General features: G+C 40.9%; 1 protein-coding gene across 1 annotated transcript in view; it reads right to left on the reverse strand.

Moving 5' to 3' along the window:
• LOC136866128 (lipase 3) overlaps window positions 1-18,501 on the reverse strand; it is a 151,050-nt gene that overhangs the window by 73,506 nt on the left and 59,043 nt on the right. The window contains exons 2-3 of the mRNA XM_068226620.1: window positions 17,045-17,243; window positions 208-322 (exon numbers count right to left, since the gene is read on the reverse strand). Of these exons, the coding sequence (XP_068082721.1) occupies window positions 208-322; window positions 17,045-17,243 (314 nt within the window). The remainder of the gene's footprint in view (window positions 1-207; window positions 323-17,044; window positions 17,244-18,501) is intronic.

Genomic DNA, 18,501 nt, shown 5'->3' on the forward strand with positions numbered 1-18,501 from the left:
ATAGTTTTCGTGCACATTTCTTCAATTCTTGTTGTAGACCTCACAGAATATTGTAACAGTAGCCCTTCCAGTATTCTCTATCAAGGCATTTCTTACAAGTTGTGGAGTAAGTGGCGTGTAATACTGTCAAAAAATAGTTTATTGAAAGGATAATGGACGAAAGACACCCTACTTCTTATTCCAGAAGAGTGATATCTTTCACCTCACCTGAAATTCCAGTACTCAGCGCTCGACGGGTTGAGAGTGACATGCTTACTGGAAAAATAGTTCCCCCGACAATTGCCAAACCACACATCATATCCAGCGTCGGCGAGTATGTAACCTGGAACAAAATACGGACAGTTTAAATCGTTCTTTTTGAAAGTGTAATGTCCAACATATTGAAAGAAAGAAAGAAAGAAAGAAAGAAAGAAAGAAAGAAAGAAAGTTTAGAAGCCATAATATTTTGAGATGCCTTACTAGACACTTGTATACGGTCATCAGTCGGATTGAGGCATTACGTATCAAACCCAGTCGACTTGGATGGACAATTGCAATACGACAAATGCTTTATTCAAATAGGACATGAACGTAGATTAATTGTCCGGCTCCTTGGGTGAATGATTACTGTGCTGGTCTTCGGTTCAGAGGACCCTGGGTTCGAACACTGGTTGGCTAACTTCGTATGGTTAATTCACTTACTCGGGGACAGGTGGTGGTGGTGATATATTTTTTTTTTTGCTATGGCTTTACGTCGCACCGACACAGATATGTCTTACGGCGACTATGTGACAGGAAAAGGTTAGGACTTGGAAGGGAGCGGCCGTGGCCTTAATTAATGTACAGCCCCGGCATTTGCCTGGTGTGAAAATCGAAAACCACGGAAAACCATCTTCAGGGCTGCCGACAGTGGGATTCGAACCCACTATCTTCCGAATACTGGATACTGGCCGCACTTAAGCGACTGCAGCTATCGAGCTCGGTGATTATTGTTTTAAGAGGAAGTGCAACTAGGCAACCATCCTCTATATAACACTAATCAGAGAGAAAAATGGAAGGAATCCGACACTTCAACAATGAAGATAACGGTCAAAGTAAGACAAGAGCGTGAAAGCCTCGCAACCTAGTACCGTCGGGCTCGGAAAAGGACAAGAGTTGACCATGGGAGGTCGGAGAGGATAGATGAAAGAGAGGAGCTTGGCACAAGTAAGTTAAAGTAGAACCAGAACTCAGCTATGGGCTCCGTGGTCGCCACCCCACGCTCCCAAGTTCAGAGTCCTGGGGACCCTTTTAGTTGCCTCTAACGATAGGTGGGTGTTATTCAACCGCCCACACCCACAGGGGGATCAGCCTCTACGTTCTCTGTGATTGAGCATATTTCATAATCTGTGCCTGCAATATTCTTTGCGAATGGGTTTCCCATACGTAGATTGGTATTTGGTTGGTATTGCTTGTTTTCTTCGGCTTTAGAGCCAGGAATTTGTTTTCTTCCGCCTCTTCCGCTGACAATTTTGCCTGTTTTTATATGTAGTTTTTTTCTCTTTTAACATCTGTTTGTATCTTGTCCTCTGTTGCTGATATTTTCGAAGCTTTTCTGAAGTTGTTGTGATCTGTGCTATATTCAACGCGCTAAGTGTTTCCTTTCTTTTTTCATAACATTCCTGATCAAACCATGCTTGGGGCTTCCGTGGTTTACAGCATATCGTAGATTCTACTATTGCTCTGGTTAAGGCCCGCTCCAGATCTTCAACTTCCCTTGGAGTCTCCTGTAGTTCTGCTATCAACTTTCGTGTTGTTTGCTTGAGGTTGTCTATATTTGGTTTTTGCGTCTTTCTGTAGACATTTTGAACTTGATTTTAATTGTTTTGTCACTGAGAATGAGTTTTAACTACGTTATAATAGGAATGTGCTTTCTTATCGGCGTTGTACTCGAGGGCTCCGTACAGCGAAATTTCCACGTGCACCATGCGTACGGATAAATAACTTTGATAACAACTTCTCTGGGTCGACGTCAGCTAATTGGGAAATTTAAACTCCTCTCAGTGTAAAGGGGGTATTCGACTCATTCTACGCAGATGTTCACATTTTGTAAACAGCAGTCTTAGCAATCAGTTCAGAATAAAATGAGCGATAGCGGGGTAGAAATGATAAGACGCGAATGGAACAACCATCCTTGGTGTTAAACGGATATCGATACAGGGCACACAGGAAAAGGGCAGGGCTTACAAGTATTTCGTGACTCTGTGTACAGCAGAAGTCTTCTACTGTTCTGGAACGTTAAAAACCACTGGAGATCATCATGTCATCGAAGGAAGCTTCAGGGAACATACTTGTGTTCCGAATGTTGCAGATATCGAAATAAAGAAAATAATAGAGGTATGCAGAAAGCGTGCGAGGGAGGACGTACCAGTTCCTGTTCATCAGGTGTTTCGGCAGGAGTTTCAGGTTCGTATTTATATATATATTAATCATTATATTTATAAATGGTCCGACTCCTTGGCTAAATCGTCAGCATTGAGGCCTTCGGTCGAGAGGGTCCCGGGTTTTTTCCCCGGCTGGGTTGGAGATTTTAATCGCGTTTCATTGATTCTTCTGGCTCGGAGACTGGGTGTCTGTGTGCATCCCAGCACTTTCCTCTTCATATTTAGCCAACACACCATACTACCAACCACCACAGCAACACGAAATAGTGATTACATCCCTCCATATAGAGTTGGCGTCAGGAAGGGCATCCGGTCGTAAAACAAGGTCAAATCCACATTTGCGGAACAATTCGCATCCGTGACCTCACAGGTGTGGGAAGAAGAATATTATATTTATAAATGACCTCCATTCTAGTGTGTAAGAATTTGATAACCGTTGTACTGCACTGACGTGCGAATAAACTATATAATTATGTATTTTATTTCCAGGAACTGCAGAACAGAGGATATGGATTTGTTGCCGAGTTTCATCGTTATGAAAAAGTAAAATCGGCACTGTTCAAAGAAAGGAGAATCGCACTAGTTGCCGATCAGAATCCAAGAAACAGCTCTGAAATCGTATTTTCCAACGAACTATTAAGTTTTTCTGATGGCAGCAGCTTTCTGAAAGTGGACGATTCTTCTATTACTGGCCGCAGGCTGATGATATTTGGCGTGGAAGAAGCTCACAGTTTACTAAATAATGGCAAAAACTTTTCATGGACGGAACGTTCGATAGTTGTCCAAGACAGTTCATATTCAACTATATAGCATTCATGTGGACATCGGTGCAACCGAAGATGAGAATATATATACCCCATACCTTTCGCTTTGCTTCCGGATAAGTCTCAGGAGACATACAAACGCCTCTTTACAGGTATCAGTAATTGGTCTGGTGGATGGAAACCCGAGACAATAAAAATCGATTTTGAAACCGCCGTGATCAACGCTTTACGAAGCGTCTTTCCGACTGCATCATTACCCGGCTGCAATTTTCATTTTAATCAGTGCCTTTGTAGGAAGATCCAGATATCGGACTGACACTAGAGTACGAGGAAAACATGGAGGTTCTACGGTTTTTTCTCGAACGAAAACTATTATTACAAAACACTTCCATCCCTGCAGTTATTTTCTCTATTTCTATTTTTTCTCTTTAAATCCGGATTTCTAACAAGTGAGGTAAATTCATAAACCTTAAGTTCATAAACCTTAAACTTTAAGTTTTACTTTAATTATTCTGCGGCAAAGATATTTTATTTAAGTTACATGAATAATATAATGAACTTCCTGAAGAAGATTATTATTCACATATTTTAATTCTTTTATTCAATCTCCGTTGGCTCATGAGTGTATATTGTGTTAATATCTTCTCTTTCTTCTTCTTCTTAATCTGCTTACCCTCCAGGGTTGGCTTTTCCCTCGGACTCAGCGAGGGATCCCACCTCTACCGCCTCAAGGGCAGTGTCCTGGAGTGTGAGACATTGGGTCGGGGGATACAACTGGGGAAAATGACCAGTACCTCGCCCAGGCGGCCTCACCTGCTATGCTGAACAGGGGCCTTGCCGGGGGATGGGAAGATTGGAAGGGATAGACAAGAAAGAGGGAAGGAATCGGCCGTGGCCTTAAGTTAGGTACCATCCCGGCATTTGCCTGGAGGAGAAGTGTGAAACTACGGAAAGCCACTTCCAGGATGGCTGAGGTGGGAATCGAACCCACCTCTACTCAGTCGACCTCCCAAGGCTGAGTGGACTCCGTTCCAGCCCTCATACCACTTTTAAATTTCGTGGCAGAGCCGGGAATCAAACCCGGGCCTCCGGCGGTGGCAGTTAATCACATTAACCACTACACCACAGAGGCGGACACACAATCTCTTTACTTTTTTTAAGTCACATTTTATTTTAAATGAGTGTTAGTTTATTTGAGATAGGCCTAGTTGCTTCTCAACTAGTTGTTTTGTTAAAGCGTATAAAATCGTGAGTTCCTCCCTCTTAATATATGTTTCATTTAATGGACTGATTTTCCCTTCCACATTCATTTACTTTGACTGGTAATCAAGGTAAGTGCCTTGGTGATGTTAGTGTTATATATATTTTGATGGTAATTTTTTTTTAGTGGATTTGTATCTTCATTACCTGTCCTGCTTGTCCTCACTTGTGTTTGTTTTCGGGACGCGGACGTGACATTACCCGTTAGGGTCACAAATTTTTACATACCTTGATTGTCGCCACAATGACAATGGTGTTTATTTACCCATTCTCTTTCCATAACTTGAACCTGCTTACTGTCCATTGTTTGGAACTTTTCTCCAATCATATCCATATCCTTCTGTCTCATTTCCTCGTCCTGGAGATTTTCTACCCTTATTTGTCCGCAGACAGATTTCACTTTCTCTATCTTAGGCCTAAAGATGCTTAGTCCACTGCAGATCAGATAGTGGCCCGTATCATAAATCTCCGGAAAACCCGCACGTTCCTAACAGATTTCTGAATTCAAAGTCGGTTAATATATCGACGGTGCGCGAACAATACCTCGCATCCCACAATGCCCTTCCGATCTGTTATCCTCCTCAAGACTGGTCACGCTTTCGAGCCACACATGGATATGCACAGTCCATCAGAACAACGTTCGTTGTGTTCATTTTCCTGTGCTAATGTGTAAAGGAAAATGAACCTTAAATGCATTCTACTGTAGGAGTGCATAAATAGTTCATGAACATACACATTCCTACAGTTAAGGTGCAATAAGGTTCATTTTCCTTCACATGTTGGCATAGGAAAACGAATGCAATGAACATTGTTCTGATGGACTGCATATCCATATATAGCCGGGATATGTGAGTCTTAAGGAAAATATTGGACAGGAAGAGCATTGTAGGATACGAGGTACTGTTCGCGCACCGTCGATATAATTAATCTATTATATATTTGGTGCCCCTTCCCTCACGTTTGTAGCGGTGAATAGCCTTATGTTTGAAGAATGTATTTGTAACTGCTAATACCGTACTAGCACGGAAGTTCCTATTCTTATTAGCTTCCATATCTTCCCCACATTTCCCCATCGCCTTCCCTTATCCTTCATTTATATTTCCAACTCTCGTATTGAAATCGCTCATTAGCACTATCCCATCCCTGCTGTCGACCCTGACTACGATGTCACTCAATGTTTCATAAAACTTGTCATACCAACTTCCTCCTCATCTGCACCATCACATGGTGAATACAGTGAGGCAATTCTCGTCCTAATTCTTCCAACTGCCAAATCTACCCACATCATTCGCTCGTTTACGTGCCTAATAAAAACTATGTTGCGTGCAATAGTATCCCTGATGGGCATTCCAACCTCACACACTGCCCTTCCCTTTTTAGCACCCTTCAAAGTCACTTTATAATATCCTATTTCTTCCTCGTTATCTCCCCTTACTCGAATCTCATTAACGCCTGACATATCCAGATGCATCCTCTTTGCTGCCAAATGGAAGTGGGACTCCGTTACTCCCACAGGGTGGAGGCTTACTTAAACATTCTGAGCGTGCTCGGAGAAAATTCCGTGAAGCAGGATGCTGCCCTACTGACATATAATCCCAGCGAGGATTTCCCCCCTAACGGGTTAGGGACCACCGGTTGACTGTATAGTTCTAGCCGCCTGAGCTCCAGCAGACCATGACTCAGAATATGTTTGAGATGCCCACTCCTTTTCCATAGCAACTGGTATCCCCAATCTCAGGACAATTATCTAGGCCACTCAGCCGTTGCCCATGTTTCACGAACCAGTAACCCACATCACGAACCACAGTAAGTTTAAAGTTAAATTTGGTCATTGTGATCTAATTAAATTACTACAGAACTATTTTCTTGAAAATTCAAGTTGTACTACTACTACTAAACGTTTTTATTCCTCCCCTGAAGGGGGAGGCGGGCCTCTTAGACGGTTACGCCGTCTCTCAGGCCGGAAGATTTGTTACGGTGAAGGAGATGTGCGGAGAAGGTGAGGAGGTGGGCGGCCGTGGCCTATACTACGAACTGGCCCGGCATTCACCTTAGTGCAGGAGAATGGAAAACCACGGAAAACCATTCTCAGGACAGCTGACGGGAGGGGCCAGGCGTGAAGTCCGGCCCTGTGCCTCTGTCCCGTCTCCCGAATGCACAGGCGTAGAGCCATGGCCACCTTTCCTCTGCTCGGTTGGCCGGTCAGATTACAGAGCTGTTGGACCACGGACAAACCGTGGCCTCTTAAGGGCCAACACCCAAGGGCCGAAACCTACTCTGCATCTACCAACCGGCCAGTTGTACTATCATAAACAAAGCTATACGAGTATCGTTATTATAATGCCAGTTAAATGCAACATCGACGTTACTTACACATTTTAAGACCTACCAGAGTCATTTTCATATAATCACTTGACTACAGTCTTGCATTAATTCTCGGAATTTATTTTATGTAATAAAACTGCTGTCATTTTTTTAAATTTCCTTTTATTGCCGTATCATCCTTGGCAATGTCATGAACATTCTTTTCCTGTTACGACTCGGTATCATGAACAGTCCATTTCCGTGGATCCTCGTGACTCTCCGCTTCTAGACAGGCACAGTATTACAACTATTATGGATTGTTTTATAACTCGGAACGTCTACACCCGGGAATCTATCTTGAAAGCCCCTTTGAAATACACGAGCTGACTGAATTAACACATATGAACCGTACATAAAGACAAGATATGCCGTTGAAAATGTACGAAGAATAAAAGTCGCACACACGGGATCAGCTGAAATGCGAGTGCGATATCGGCCGCATTTATGGGTGAGACGGGCAACGCATACCCATCGGCATTCAAACAATTCGGCATACGTTTGATCCCTCGGGCACTTGCTTGCCCAGTAGGGGGTGATTTATGACGGTGGTGAGTTCTCATTTCCAACAGAACTCGTCACAGCTCTGTTGCCATGCACCTCTTATTAAGTAGAAGGTCAGTCACGTTTTTCAGCTCGAATAATCGTGCTCTGTTCGCTGTTTGAAAGTCTTGTAATATTTTCTCCATTAATTAATATTTGTGAAGTGTATTGCTTTTCACCTAGCTTCATGTAATAGTGTGAAGGTCGTACGAATCAAACCTGGAAATTAACGCACCATAAGATGCTAAATTAAATCTGTCAGTGCACACAAACGATCCTCAACCGAGCATTAGTAGCACTGATACTCGACCAAATAGTACCGGTTCGGTGCCCACGAGTGATACTCAACCAAGTAGGAGCAGTTCTGCGGAGAAAAGTAAATGAGACTAAAACCTTAAGTAAGCAAAGTCAACGGCGTACGAATACGTTACGAGGAAGAATGTAGGCAAGGATTATTATTATTATTATTATTATTATTATTGTTATTGTTATTCCAGTCCACAATTCGTGATTTTACTTTCCTTACTGAAATTGAGACACTGATATTGGTTGTATAAAAGTAATATTTTTATAGGTTCACTTTGATATGAATCCAAGCAGAGTAGGTATTTAGGGAGACCTGCTATTTGTATTTAAAATAGTTCATGGCGATCATTTACGGCTGTTTGAAAGTTCTTTGTCGAGTTTATTTGCCAATTCTTTCTTTCTTTCTTAACAATAAATTAAATGCTAACATGTTTCAATAGTCGACGCAAAATATGACAACCTTGCCCTTGTGTCCAGAAGAAAGAAACCGACTGACAATCCCCATTATCACCAGGACGGGCTGACCACCCTCATTATCACTAGGGTGGGCCAAGTTTAGGGATTAGAAGCTGCCGCATGGGTATACGTTCAGCGTCAGGAGTATACAACGTTAGCTAGCAGGGATGCATGCGCACGCAAAACAAAGGCTAGAGTCAAGGAACAAAAGATGTGATGGCAAACCGCGCCATCCCTCTTCCCGTGCGCGGCCACCAAGTGGGAGCTCACCCGTAGAAAGAACTCTGCACACGCTGGAGTAGAGTATATCTTATCACTCTGTAGTGTACACGATGCAAGGATGACATTATTCTTTAATCATTTTTATCTGTCATTCGGTGATCGAATGAACACAAAAGTTGTCAATCCACTTATTCAGTATACTTGTCAGTATCAAATTAGATGTAGGCCAATCCGGCATTTCCCTGCTTTTGGTTTCAACAACCTTAAGAATACCATCTCAGAGACAGAGAAAATGGAACAAGTGTCAGCGACTTCCCTGATGGCCCACTGATACCGCAGCCAGGTCTTCTGTTGGTATCTTGCTAATAATAACAGTTGTGTTTGGTACTTTCTTGCCTTCTGCTCGCTGCGAGGAATCCAGAACCATCCTAAGAACCTTTACCATCGGGCGAGTTGGCAATGCGTCTAAGGCCGTGAGCTTGCATCCGGGAGATAGTGGGTTCGAATCCCACTGTCGGCAGCCCTGAAGATGGTTTTCCGTGGTTTCCCATTTCACACCAGGCAAATGCTGGGGCTGTACCTTAATTAAGGCCACGGCCGCTTCCTTCCCACCGCTAACCCCTTCCTATCCCATCGTCGCCATAAAACCTGTCCGTGCCGGTGCGACGTAAAGCCAATAGCTATATACTATATACATCAGGCCTTTCCAACTCGAGCACTTAATGCTGGGGCGCACCAGCGCTGCACTCAGTAGCACCGTTACCCTCCTTCCCCACCTACCCGACGCAGTACACTGTTTTACATTACGAACAATTATGTGCAAAATTTCGTAACTTTAAATCTGTTATGGATACTGTGTTAAAATGTGTAAATTTTTGCAGAAAGCAAGGTTTCAACCATCGGCAGTTCAAAGAATTTTTAAGAGATCTCGAGGCAGAATGTAGCGACATTCCGTTTTATTGTATTGTGCGCTGGTTAAGTTGCGCGAAAGTGCTAGCAACCTTCTTTGCAATAATAGCAGAAATTTCTCTGTTCATGCAGATGAAAGGTTCCCCACAACCAACTTTGCGGAATAAACAATGGGTAGCTGACCTCGCTTTCTTGGCTGACATAACGTCTTATTTAAAGGCTGTAAATATTTCATTGCAAGGAAGACACACATTGATTAGCACCATGTGTGATAGAATTAAGGCTTTCAAAATGCGGAATTGTTATTGAAAAGTCAGCTTGAAGCCGGAAATTTTGACAATTTTACTTCATTAAAATCATTGCATTTGTCTACTTACGAAAATCTTGTAGACTATCAGACGTTGTTACAGACTTTGCACGATGAATTCAATGCCCGATTCAAATGAATGAATGATATGGCACCTCAACTTGAAATATGTATGAACCCACTTTCAGCGCGTCCTGAAAAATAATATTTCCAAACAGGGCTGATAAAACTACAGTGCAACGCAATCCTAAAGGACAGGTACTACTACTAGAGCGGTGATTTAATTCCCTTTTACAAAGGTGTTCATCGACAAGAGTTTCCCAGACTTCATGCACTTGCCTTAAAATTTACGTCAATGTTCGGTACATCTTATGCATGCGAACAGATGTTTTCAATCTGAATTTAAATAAATGTAGAACTAGGACTTCTCTGTCTCATGTTGGCTTAGAGGCTGTACTTAAAATTTCAACTGCCAAATCGATTGCACCCAATATTGGTAAATTCGTTGCCGCAAAACGACGTCAACAATAGACTTAAACGCTAAATCTACATTAAGGCAAACGCAATGAATGTACAGAATAAATGGTTTGTTTATGTGTTCACAGAATTGTCATAAATAATATTCCATTCGTGAGCTGCAAGCTGACTTGACGACCTGTGGTCCTGCCTCTGCTACTTCCCCTCCTCCCCCCACCACGTCTACGGTGCTACAGCACAGCACCGGGCTGCTGCCGGGACCGGCGGGGCCGTGGGAGCACCTCAGTTGGAATCGCTTGGTATACATAGTACCTTTAACAACAACACACATGTTTTGAGGCCTCCGTTTTCGAGGTGTAGGGGAAGTCCGTGCAATTTGGACTTGCGTGTAATTTGGACCAATAATAATTTTGGTGAGCCTCCGTGGCTCAAACGGCAGCGCGTCGGCCTCTCACCGCTGGATACCGTGGTTCAAATCCTGGTCACTCCATGTGAGATTTGTGCTGGACAAAGCGGAGGCGGGACAGGTTTTTCTCCGGGTACTCCGGTTTTCCCTGTCATCATTCATTCCAGCAACACTGTCAATTCTCATTTCATTGCAACTATCAGTCATTAATATATCACTTTGAGAGTGGCGACCCCATCGTACTAACAGCCTATATATGCTTCATTCATTACATCCCTGATCGGGTCACTGACTGGAAAACAGGTTGTAGGTTTTCATTTTCAATAAATTTGGTATTTGCAAATTTGGTCACGCCCTGTCTGAGGCAAGGTCAGTAAGACAGCCGAGGGTAGCTTTCTTCCTGGACGTTTTGCTAATGGACTTATGTTTGAAGGGGGAAGAGGAAAACAATCTTAATACTCATATTCCTTATAAGCGTGTGCGGTGACAAGTAAGTGTTCTGTGAAGTAGTTATTTCAGCCAAGAGGGTGTTTAGCTTTTACAAGTACTGATGAAATATCTAGGTAAGTTTTAACATAGTTTCATTCGTACATTTTAAATACTTCGCATATTATTTAGTTTTTGATTAATTCTATGCATGCCGTGTAATTTGAACTGGCCGAGAATGTGTAACATGGTCCGTTGAAATAATTGTAATAATTACGTTTCTTCGTAGTTTTACTGGTGATTCTAAAAGAACTTGTTTTATAATTTGAGACCGGCCCAGCGGTGCAGAGGTAGCGTGTCTGCCTCTTAACCGGAAGCCCGGGTTCGATTCCCGTTCACGTCAGGGATTTTTACCTGGATGTGAAGGCTCGTTCGAGGTCCACTCACTCTACGTGATTACAGTTGAGTGATAATTATTATGATGACGACTGGATTCAATGCAATATTTGCGAAAAGTGGCCTCGTGAAAACTGCCCCAAAATTCAGGATGAATTTTTTTATCATTGTCCTACATGCCAATAGTGACGACCACAAGTCATAGTGTCGTATTCCATTGCTTAGTATTTCATAATAAATTCATTAAATAACTTATAAGTGTTTACATTTACCAGTCCAAATTACACGATCACCTGGCCCAAGTTACACGCCATCGGACCAAATTACACTATAATAAATTTTATAACAAATATTGCTTTTAAACTAATCCTAAAGAAAATATTAACATTTATTTTCATCAAATTATTTTGTACATTGTACTAATTATCGTGTACAAAATTTGAGAAATTTTAATTACGGTTAATAGTGTTATGGACGTTTAAAGCTAAGTGGCCCAAATTACACGGACTTCCCCTGATGTTATATTGCACCCAAATTGCCTTCGACGCTATGGCGGAATACATTAATTCATCAGATTCTTTGTATAAATCTTACATTCGACAACTTTAGCGAGGACTGCAGATTGTTCACGACTCACCAACGTGGAAGAGCTAAGCCACCTTGGCAGAGGTAAAGCACGTTCTGTTGGAGGTTGTTAAACAATTATGTCGTAAATGCCTGAAAACTTCCGCCCGCCGCACCCAAGGGACAGTCATTCACCACACCCTGGGAACATAATTTGAACATTTTCCACGAAGCCGTGTAAGACAGAGAAACTTCAGTTGTGCGTAAAGGATAGAAGATAGCTAAAACCTATGGAAGTGGGACGAGTAACCCCCAAGAAAAATGGTGCAACCAATCACATTGCTCCATTCTATACTTCCGAGGTTCCCGCTGGGAATATTTTAGTCTATCTCGGGAATTTGTGACAGATAGCACGTAAATTGGGTTTCTAGTCACAGTATTAAAATGAAGATAATTTTTGGTGGACCTAGTGGAATTAAGTATAACGTGAGTGAAACAATAAGCATTATGCGCAATTGATCACGTGTATATAGCGTGGGTGCATCCGGAAGTAACAACTTTCTCGCCACTAAGCACATGGCCGACGTTAGTTTAATTCAACCGACGCCAAGTGAATTAGGCAAAACGGTACGATCGTACTCAGACTTTCTAATCTGTACCATGGTACAGTAAAAATGGGAAACCACGGACACTGGTTCATAACTTAGTGAAGCCATTAGATAAAACTGTGCCTCTCCGTAATATCGCCGGAAGTTGGGTGAGAATCACATAGTTTGACCGTAGGCATATAATAGACGTGCATCGAACCAGAAGAGCAGTGGGTATTCTGCAGTCATCTGTTCAACACACGGTATTTCAGCATTCGGCAGTGAGCACTCAGTACTTTGTTGTGAGTACACTTCAGCACTTCAGTTCACAAGTGAAGTCCATCGTGTGAGTATTCAACCGAATACGGGAGGGAACGCCAGGTTGCAGACTAGTCAGGAATTGCAACCAGATGATCGAAGTGAATAATTCATAATCATTGGCTATTGCCGAGGACAATGTTTATATCGCAAATCAATGGGAGAAATAAAAGTTGCCGGTTTGTTTTGGAAAAGTAAAGGGGAGAGAATGGCATTCCGCAAAGGCTAACGGAACATTTTTGCAGGTAGTAAGGAAGCAGTTAGTAAATCCCTTGTGTGGTCATTTGTATTTCAATTGAGGGTGCAGGTCTTTAAACTCATTACGGACATTCCAATGACTAGCCTAGCAGAGGATAACGAACGCTGGCAGAGAACAATTCCTAGCCGGACGTCAGAACAGGGACAGACATGACAGAGATTTCAAGAGTGTCGCTTTGCCGCATATTCAGACCAGCTGATAGGAAGTAGATAAATATAAGATCGCATTACAAGCTGTGCAGATTGAGCGAAGTCATTCCTAGGAGTGTATTAGAATAAGTGATAGTATTAGAGTTTAGGATTAAGTGGAAGATTAGTGTTGCGTGTGTATAAATAAGTTGTGTCACAAGTGTACGATGTGCCAAATTGGATACACACCAGTCGTCACCATGGAAATGTTAATGTTTATGATGATGATGCTTGTTGTTTTAAGGGGCCTAACATCGAAGGTCATCGGCCCCATGTCAGTGTTTAACATGGCTCAGGCTTCAGGAAGGTACCATGGGGTGAATGGGACTGACTGCATCTTGGGGAAATGTAAGTGCCAGGTTATTGAAATGTTGTTTTAATTAATATGTAAATAATTAACTATAGCCGCAACCACGCTGTCATCCGTTAGATATATTTATGCCTATTTTTTATTTATTTTAAGGTTTCGTAAATGACAACTAATTTGCTTTAGATGTAAAATTGTAGATCACGTACCAGAATTTGCGAACATGGCGTGAATTAATGTCTAGGGCCCAATCTATTTGCTTAACGTGTGGATTTCATTGTGTGATAATTGTTGGAACGTCCATTGTATTGTTTAATAATCTAGATTGATATCTGTCCTTGCCCAAATTTTAAGTCACTTGGAAAATTCATAAATAGAGATCAAATGATGATGATAGTAATAAGATATTGGGTTGCGAATGGTAATTTTATTGTGATTGGATCGCAACAGACATAACGATAGTCGTCGTGATGGTTTTTCTTTGTCGACACAGTCAGCTAGAAATATTTAGGAAAAATTTGTAAAATTAGGTAATGATTAAGACGCCACTACAATTTGTATGATTGATTTAACTGACTTCTAGTTATGATTTGAAGAGCTTACCATCATAAGGTCTGAATAGGTGGATAATGTGGTATCCCTGTGAGGATCCGTCATTTTGTTTGGCCACGCAGTAATAAAATAATTGGGAATTTGTAAGAAATAAATTATAAGTGTGTTGCATTTTCACGTAACATTGAGTGAAATAACATGGTGCAGATCGGATGTCTAGATGGAAATCGAGGTCTGATATAAATGAAATACCGAGCAATAAACGAGAAATATGAGAAAGAGAGAAATTCCCGCAAGAAGCGGAAATAATACGTTGAGATACCAGTGGAAATAGTCCTGGTTAACAAGCGATGAGCTACTTAAGAAATGTCTACACATTAAAGAAGAATAGTAATGAAGCTTCGATGAAATAATAAGAGAAAATGAGAATCTACGAGGAAATAAGAAATAAAATAAAGAGCTAGCTGCTGTGTAATAGAGATAGAGGCAAGCAGAGGTCTGCCAGGATGCTCGTATACAAGAGAAAAGACCCCGCACTCACATCCAGACGCACTGTGAATATGAAAAAAAATGAAATGGCGTATGGCTTTTAGTACCGGGAGTGTCCGAGGACATGTTCGGCTCGTCAGGTGCAGGTCTTTTGATTTGACTCCCGTAGGTGACCTGCACCTCGTGGTGAGGATCAAATGATGATGAAGACAACACATAGACCCAGCCCCCGTGCCAGTGAAATTAACCAATGATGGTTAAAATTCCCGACCCTGCCGGGAATAGAACCCGGGACCCCTGTGACCAAAGGCCAGCACGCTAACCATTTAGCTTTGGAGCCGGACTTTGAATATGAAATTGAAATTGAACTAATATTCTGATATTGAAGCAGAGTTAAATTAATACCCAATTATTTTATGCTCTAAAATGTTACACCTGTGAATAGATTGATATAGTTCATGACACAGTAACATTTGCTACGGAGGTTAAATTAAGGTTTATTTTATTTATGACCAGGCATTTTGCTTGACTTTTTCATTCGTAATTTTGTCATGGAAGGATAATATTGGATAAATTGTTGATTTCCAAGTCGTATGTATTTATATGCCTATTTGTTTTTGTACCTGATTTTCTTTGATATTGTAGTAAAGCGACGTTCCAGTCCAGTTACTTCCATTTTGTATGTGATCTTACTGCTTGCTGTAAATACTATAGGTTAGATATGATAGTATGTCATCTCTTTCAGGAGCGCATTTAGATCGTAGGATATTGCTAATTGAAGCTCAGCTGTCTCTTTCATTTTGTCATTTAATTTGTTTTCTTTGTAGGAGGATCCACCCGCACTCTAATGTAAATATGAGTTCAATAACCTTAGGGGAGGAAGACAGCTTGGTTACATTCTTTAAAAAATTTCACTTACACATCCAAGCACATCGCAACTTGTCAATAATTAAGTCGCTGAACAAGCCTATGTAGAATTGTAAATGTGTAGGACTGTACGTGTAAAACAATAGAATTAAGACATGTGTTTATAGTCGAGGTAATAGGTAGGCGAGTCATTCAAACCCGGTGGAGTTAAACATTTGATTGATTAATGTGTAATTGTTAGGCAGGTCTGTTCAGTTGATTTCGTTATGTGAATTTTAATTTAGGTAATCCCTGATGACTACACAGTGATTCATGAAATGCTCATGTATACAATTGTTGGTTGGATATCCTTCCGATACCAGAGCATGAAAGGTCAGTTGAGATGACATTTAATGTTATGGTAATTAAAATAATAATAATGTAACGAGGAGCAGCGAACTCCTAAACTCAGGTGTGTTCTCAGGAAACTCCTAATTAGTTAATGGAGCAGTGTCAAATTCACATGCGTAAATATAATTCTTATTATTATTTTAAATGTTTAAATTTTAATATCCGTTCATTCAAATAGATATCATTTTACAATGCTCAGATTTCTTTTATATAACAACTGTTGTACTGACATTGCCGACAATGATAATCTAGGTTACGCCAGTCAGTGGTACACATGGCACATCTGCGATGTCAATAATGGATTTCAATTTCAATTTTAAATTAATTGATTATGTGAATTCCTGTTCATGACGTAACCGAGCTATTAATGGCCGTTTTACAGCCATTCTAATATTTTGTGTGCTTAATTAACATTTCTGATTTTTAATTAATCTTGATTCGAATAAATTAATTAGTGGAACTTTCAATTTGGGGTCCATTATCATTTGGTAGTAATAGTACCTGCAGCACGTAGTATCCGTATGTTCCGGAAGAAGAAGAAGAATACCGAACCGATAGCGCCCCAAGCAGATGAGATTCTCTTATGGGTAAGTAAATTTTATTACTGAGCGCCGTGGCAGAAGAAGATGATAGAGGAGCTTACCGCTGATTCGACATTCCCAAGGGTACAATATGCCAATTTTCTCCGATTATCTAAGAGTTGATAGTTTCTTTACACTCCTGTCTTCTTTTGAAAATAATTGACTTGTGTCAAAAAATCGAACTGACATGTACCTGTCATCTAAGTATAAAATACCTATCGATCGGTGGATTGTCAGAAGCCTGCTATTCGGAGCGAGAGACACCCTCCCTAATCAGACATCGACCTTCCTAAAAAAATTGAAAGTTCCATTGTGCGAGTTAGAAAAAATAGTGATAAAGATACTGAGGGACTCTCCGCAAATCATTCATTTCCATCTATACCTGATTAACATTACCCTCTCCTACCCTGGAAAAAAGATAACAGCATTACCGATTGAATTTTCAGTTTTTGATATTTTTAAACTCCTTTGAAATTGTAACTGTATTCCGGATCCGAATGGTCACCCTCACTGGAGGACGGATGATTTATTTCTTTAATAAAACTCTCTCTCTCTCTCTCTCTCTACTAGCAATGTATAGAACATACTTTGATGCACGTTCCAGTGTTCATCAGCTCCATTAATGTCTACAAAGCCATTCCAACTCGTGTGAATCCGCGAGCTAAAGTTACTTCTGTGTAGTGATGCCGTTAATAATAAACGCTTACCTAGGCTTTTCTCTGGACCCATTATAAGCCACTCCACAGAACTGGAGATGATGCCATGCTGGATAAGGACTGGCGGTCTGTTGGCTTTCGCTGAAGATTTCTTGCCGTAAGGAATGCGATGCAACGTAAGAATATAGCCATCTTCTGTAACTACGGTGTGAGATTCTGCAGGATACCCGTACTTGGCTAACAGTTCTACCTGTAAGAAAGAAAACGGAAATCATCTGATCAAGTTTTGTGTTATAATATGAAGGACCTCGGATCATAGTGTTACAACACAGATGTCTAAAGTTTGAAAAAATGTTTTGCGTTTGATTTTATAAAAAATCTATAGGTGTTAAAAATATTTTCTAGTATATATTGGACGGATAAAGAATTACAGTTTGTCAGTAAAGGATTAAAATGAAGAATTATTTTTAAAAAATGTTTCGGAAGGGCATTTAGAAATTGCCAACAGACTTACACTCTTATGTTTCTAGGAATGTACAAAACAGTAACTTTGTTACAAACCTTTTTATGTTTAAGGCAAAGTACAGTAAAATACGAATGCATACAATTTATAATCCTCAAAACATGACAGAGTTAATAATAGTAATAAATAATAATAATAATAATAGTAGTATAATAATAGTATAATAATAATCTCTTAAAGAACAAACAGGTTTGCGGATATATTCAACAGATGGCAGAGCGTTCCTTGTAACTTACATGCTGCCTTTGCCTGCTCGATATGCACCCTATGGCTGTTGCCTGCTCGATATTCATCCGATGGCTGCTTATACTGCCTGCTCATTCCATACTCAAACGTGTAACACGACTTGCGAAGAATCCACCGCTAGATGGCAGCACCAAATAGCCTTAGTTATCGCGGGAATACAGGTACGTAAGCACAGAAGTGAAACTCTGAAAATAAAGTAGAAAAAAGAAAGAGATTTTGCTTATAAAGTAGTGCTCTAGAGATTTATAGCTTCAGGACCTCTGGAGAAAGAGGTTTCGGCGGACAAAAAAACCTGGAAACTTCGTCTCTATTATACTTCCCTACATTACTAAGTGAACCATACTGTTCATGGTGGTAACGACGATATTTAAGGCAATTATAGTATTGCACAATAGGACACAATAATTATTGGCGCGAAGCCATATTGGGCGTCGAAGCTTAGCTGCAGTCCGCTAGAACGGGCGTGGCATTGTATGTGTGTGACAGAAGATGTGTCAGAGTAGGAAAGGAATATGTGGATTTTGTTTGGGGAACCACAATGCCACCTTGACGAAACTTAAAGCGACAAAAAACAGTCTTGTCACTTCGTAATAATCGAGCCATATCTATTCTCCCTGAGGGTTCTTTGAGAAGATAAAACGATAGTAATGATCCCCAGAATTTTCGGAATATTATGGTGTGTCTTATGCCATTAATATGTAATGAATTCTATAATACGATATTAGCGCGCACACCTCGG

This window comes from Anabrus simplex, chromosome 3, assembly GCF_040414725.1.
Source record: "Anabrus simplex isolate iqAnaSimp1 chromosome 3, ASM4041472v1, whole genome shotgun sequence".
In the NCBI taxonomy this organism is placed as follows: domain Eukaryota; kingdom Metazoa; phylum Arthropoda; class Insecta; order Orthoptera; family Tettigoniidae; genus Anabrus; species Anabrus simplex.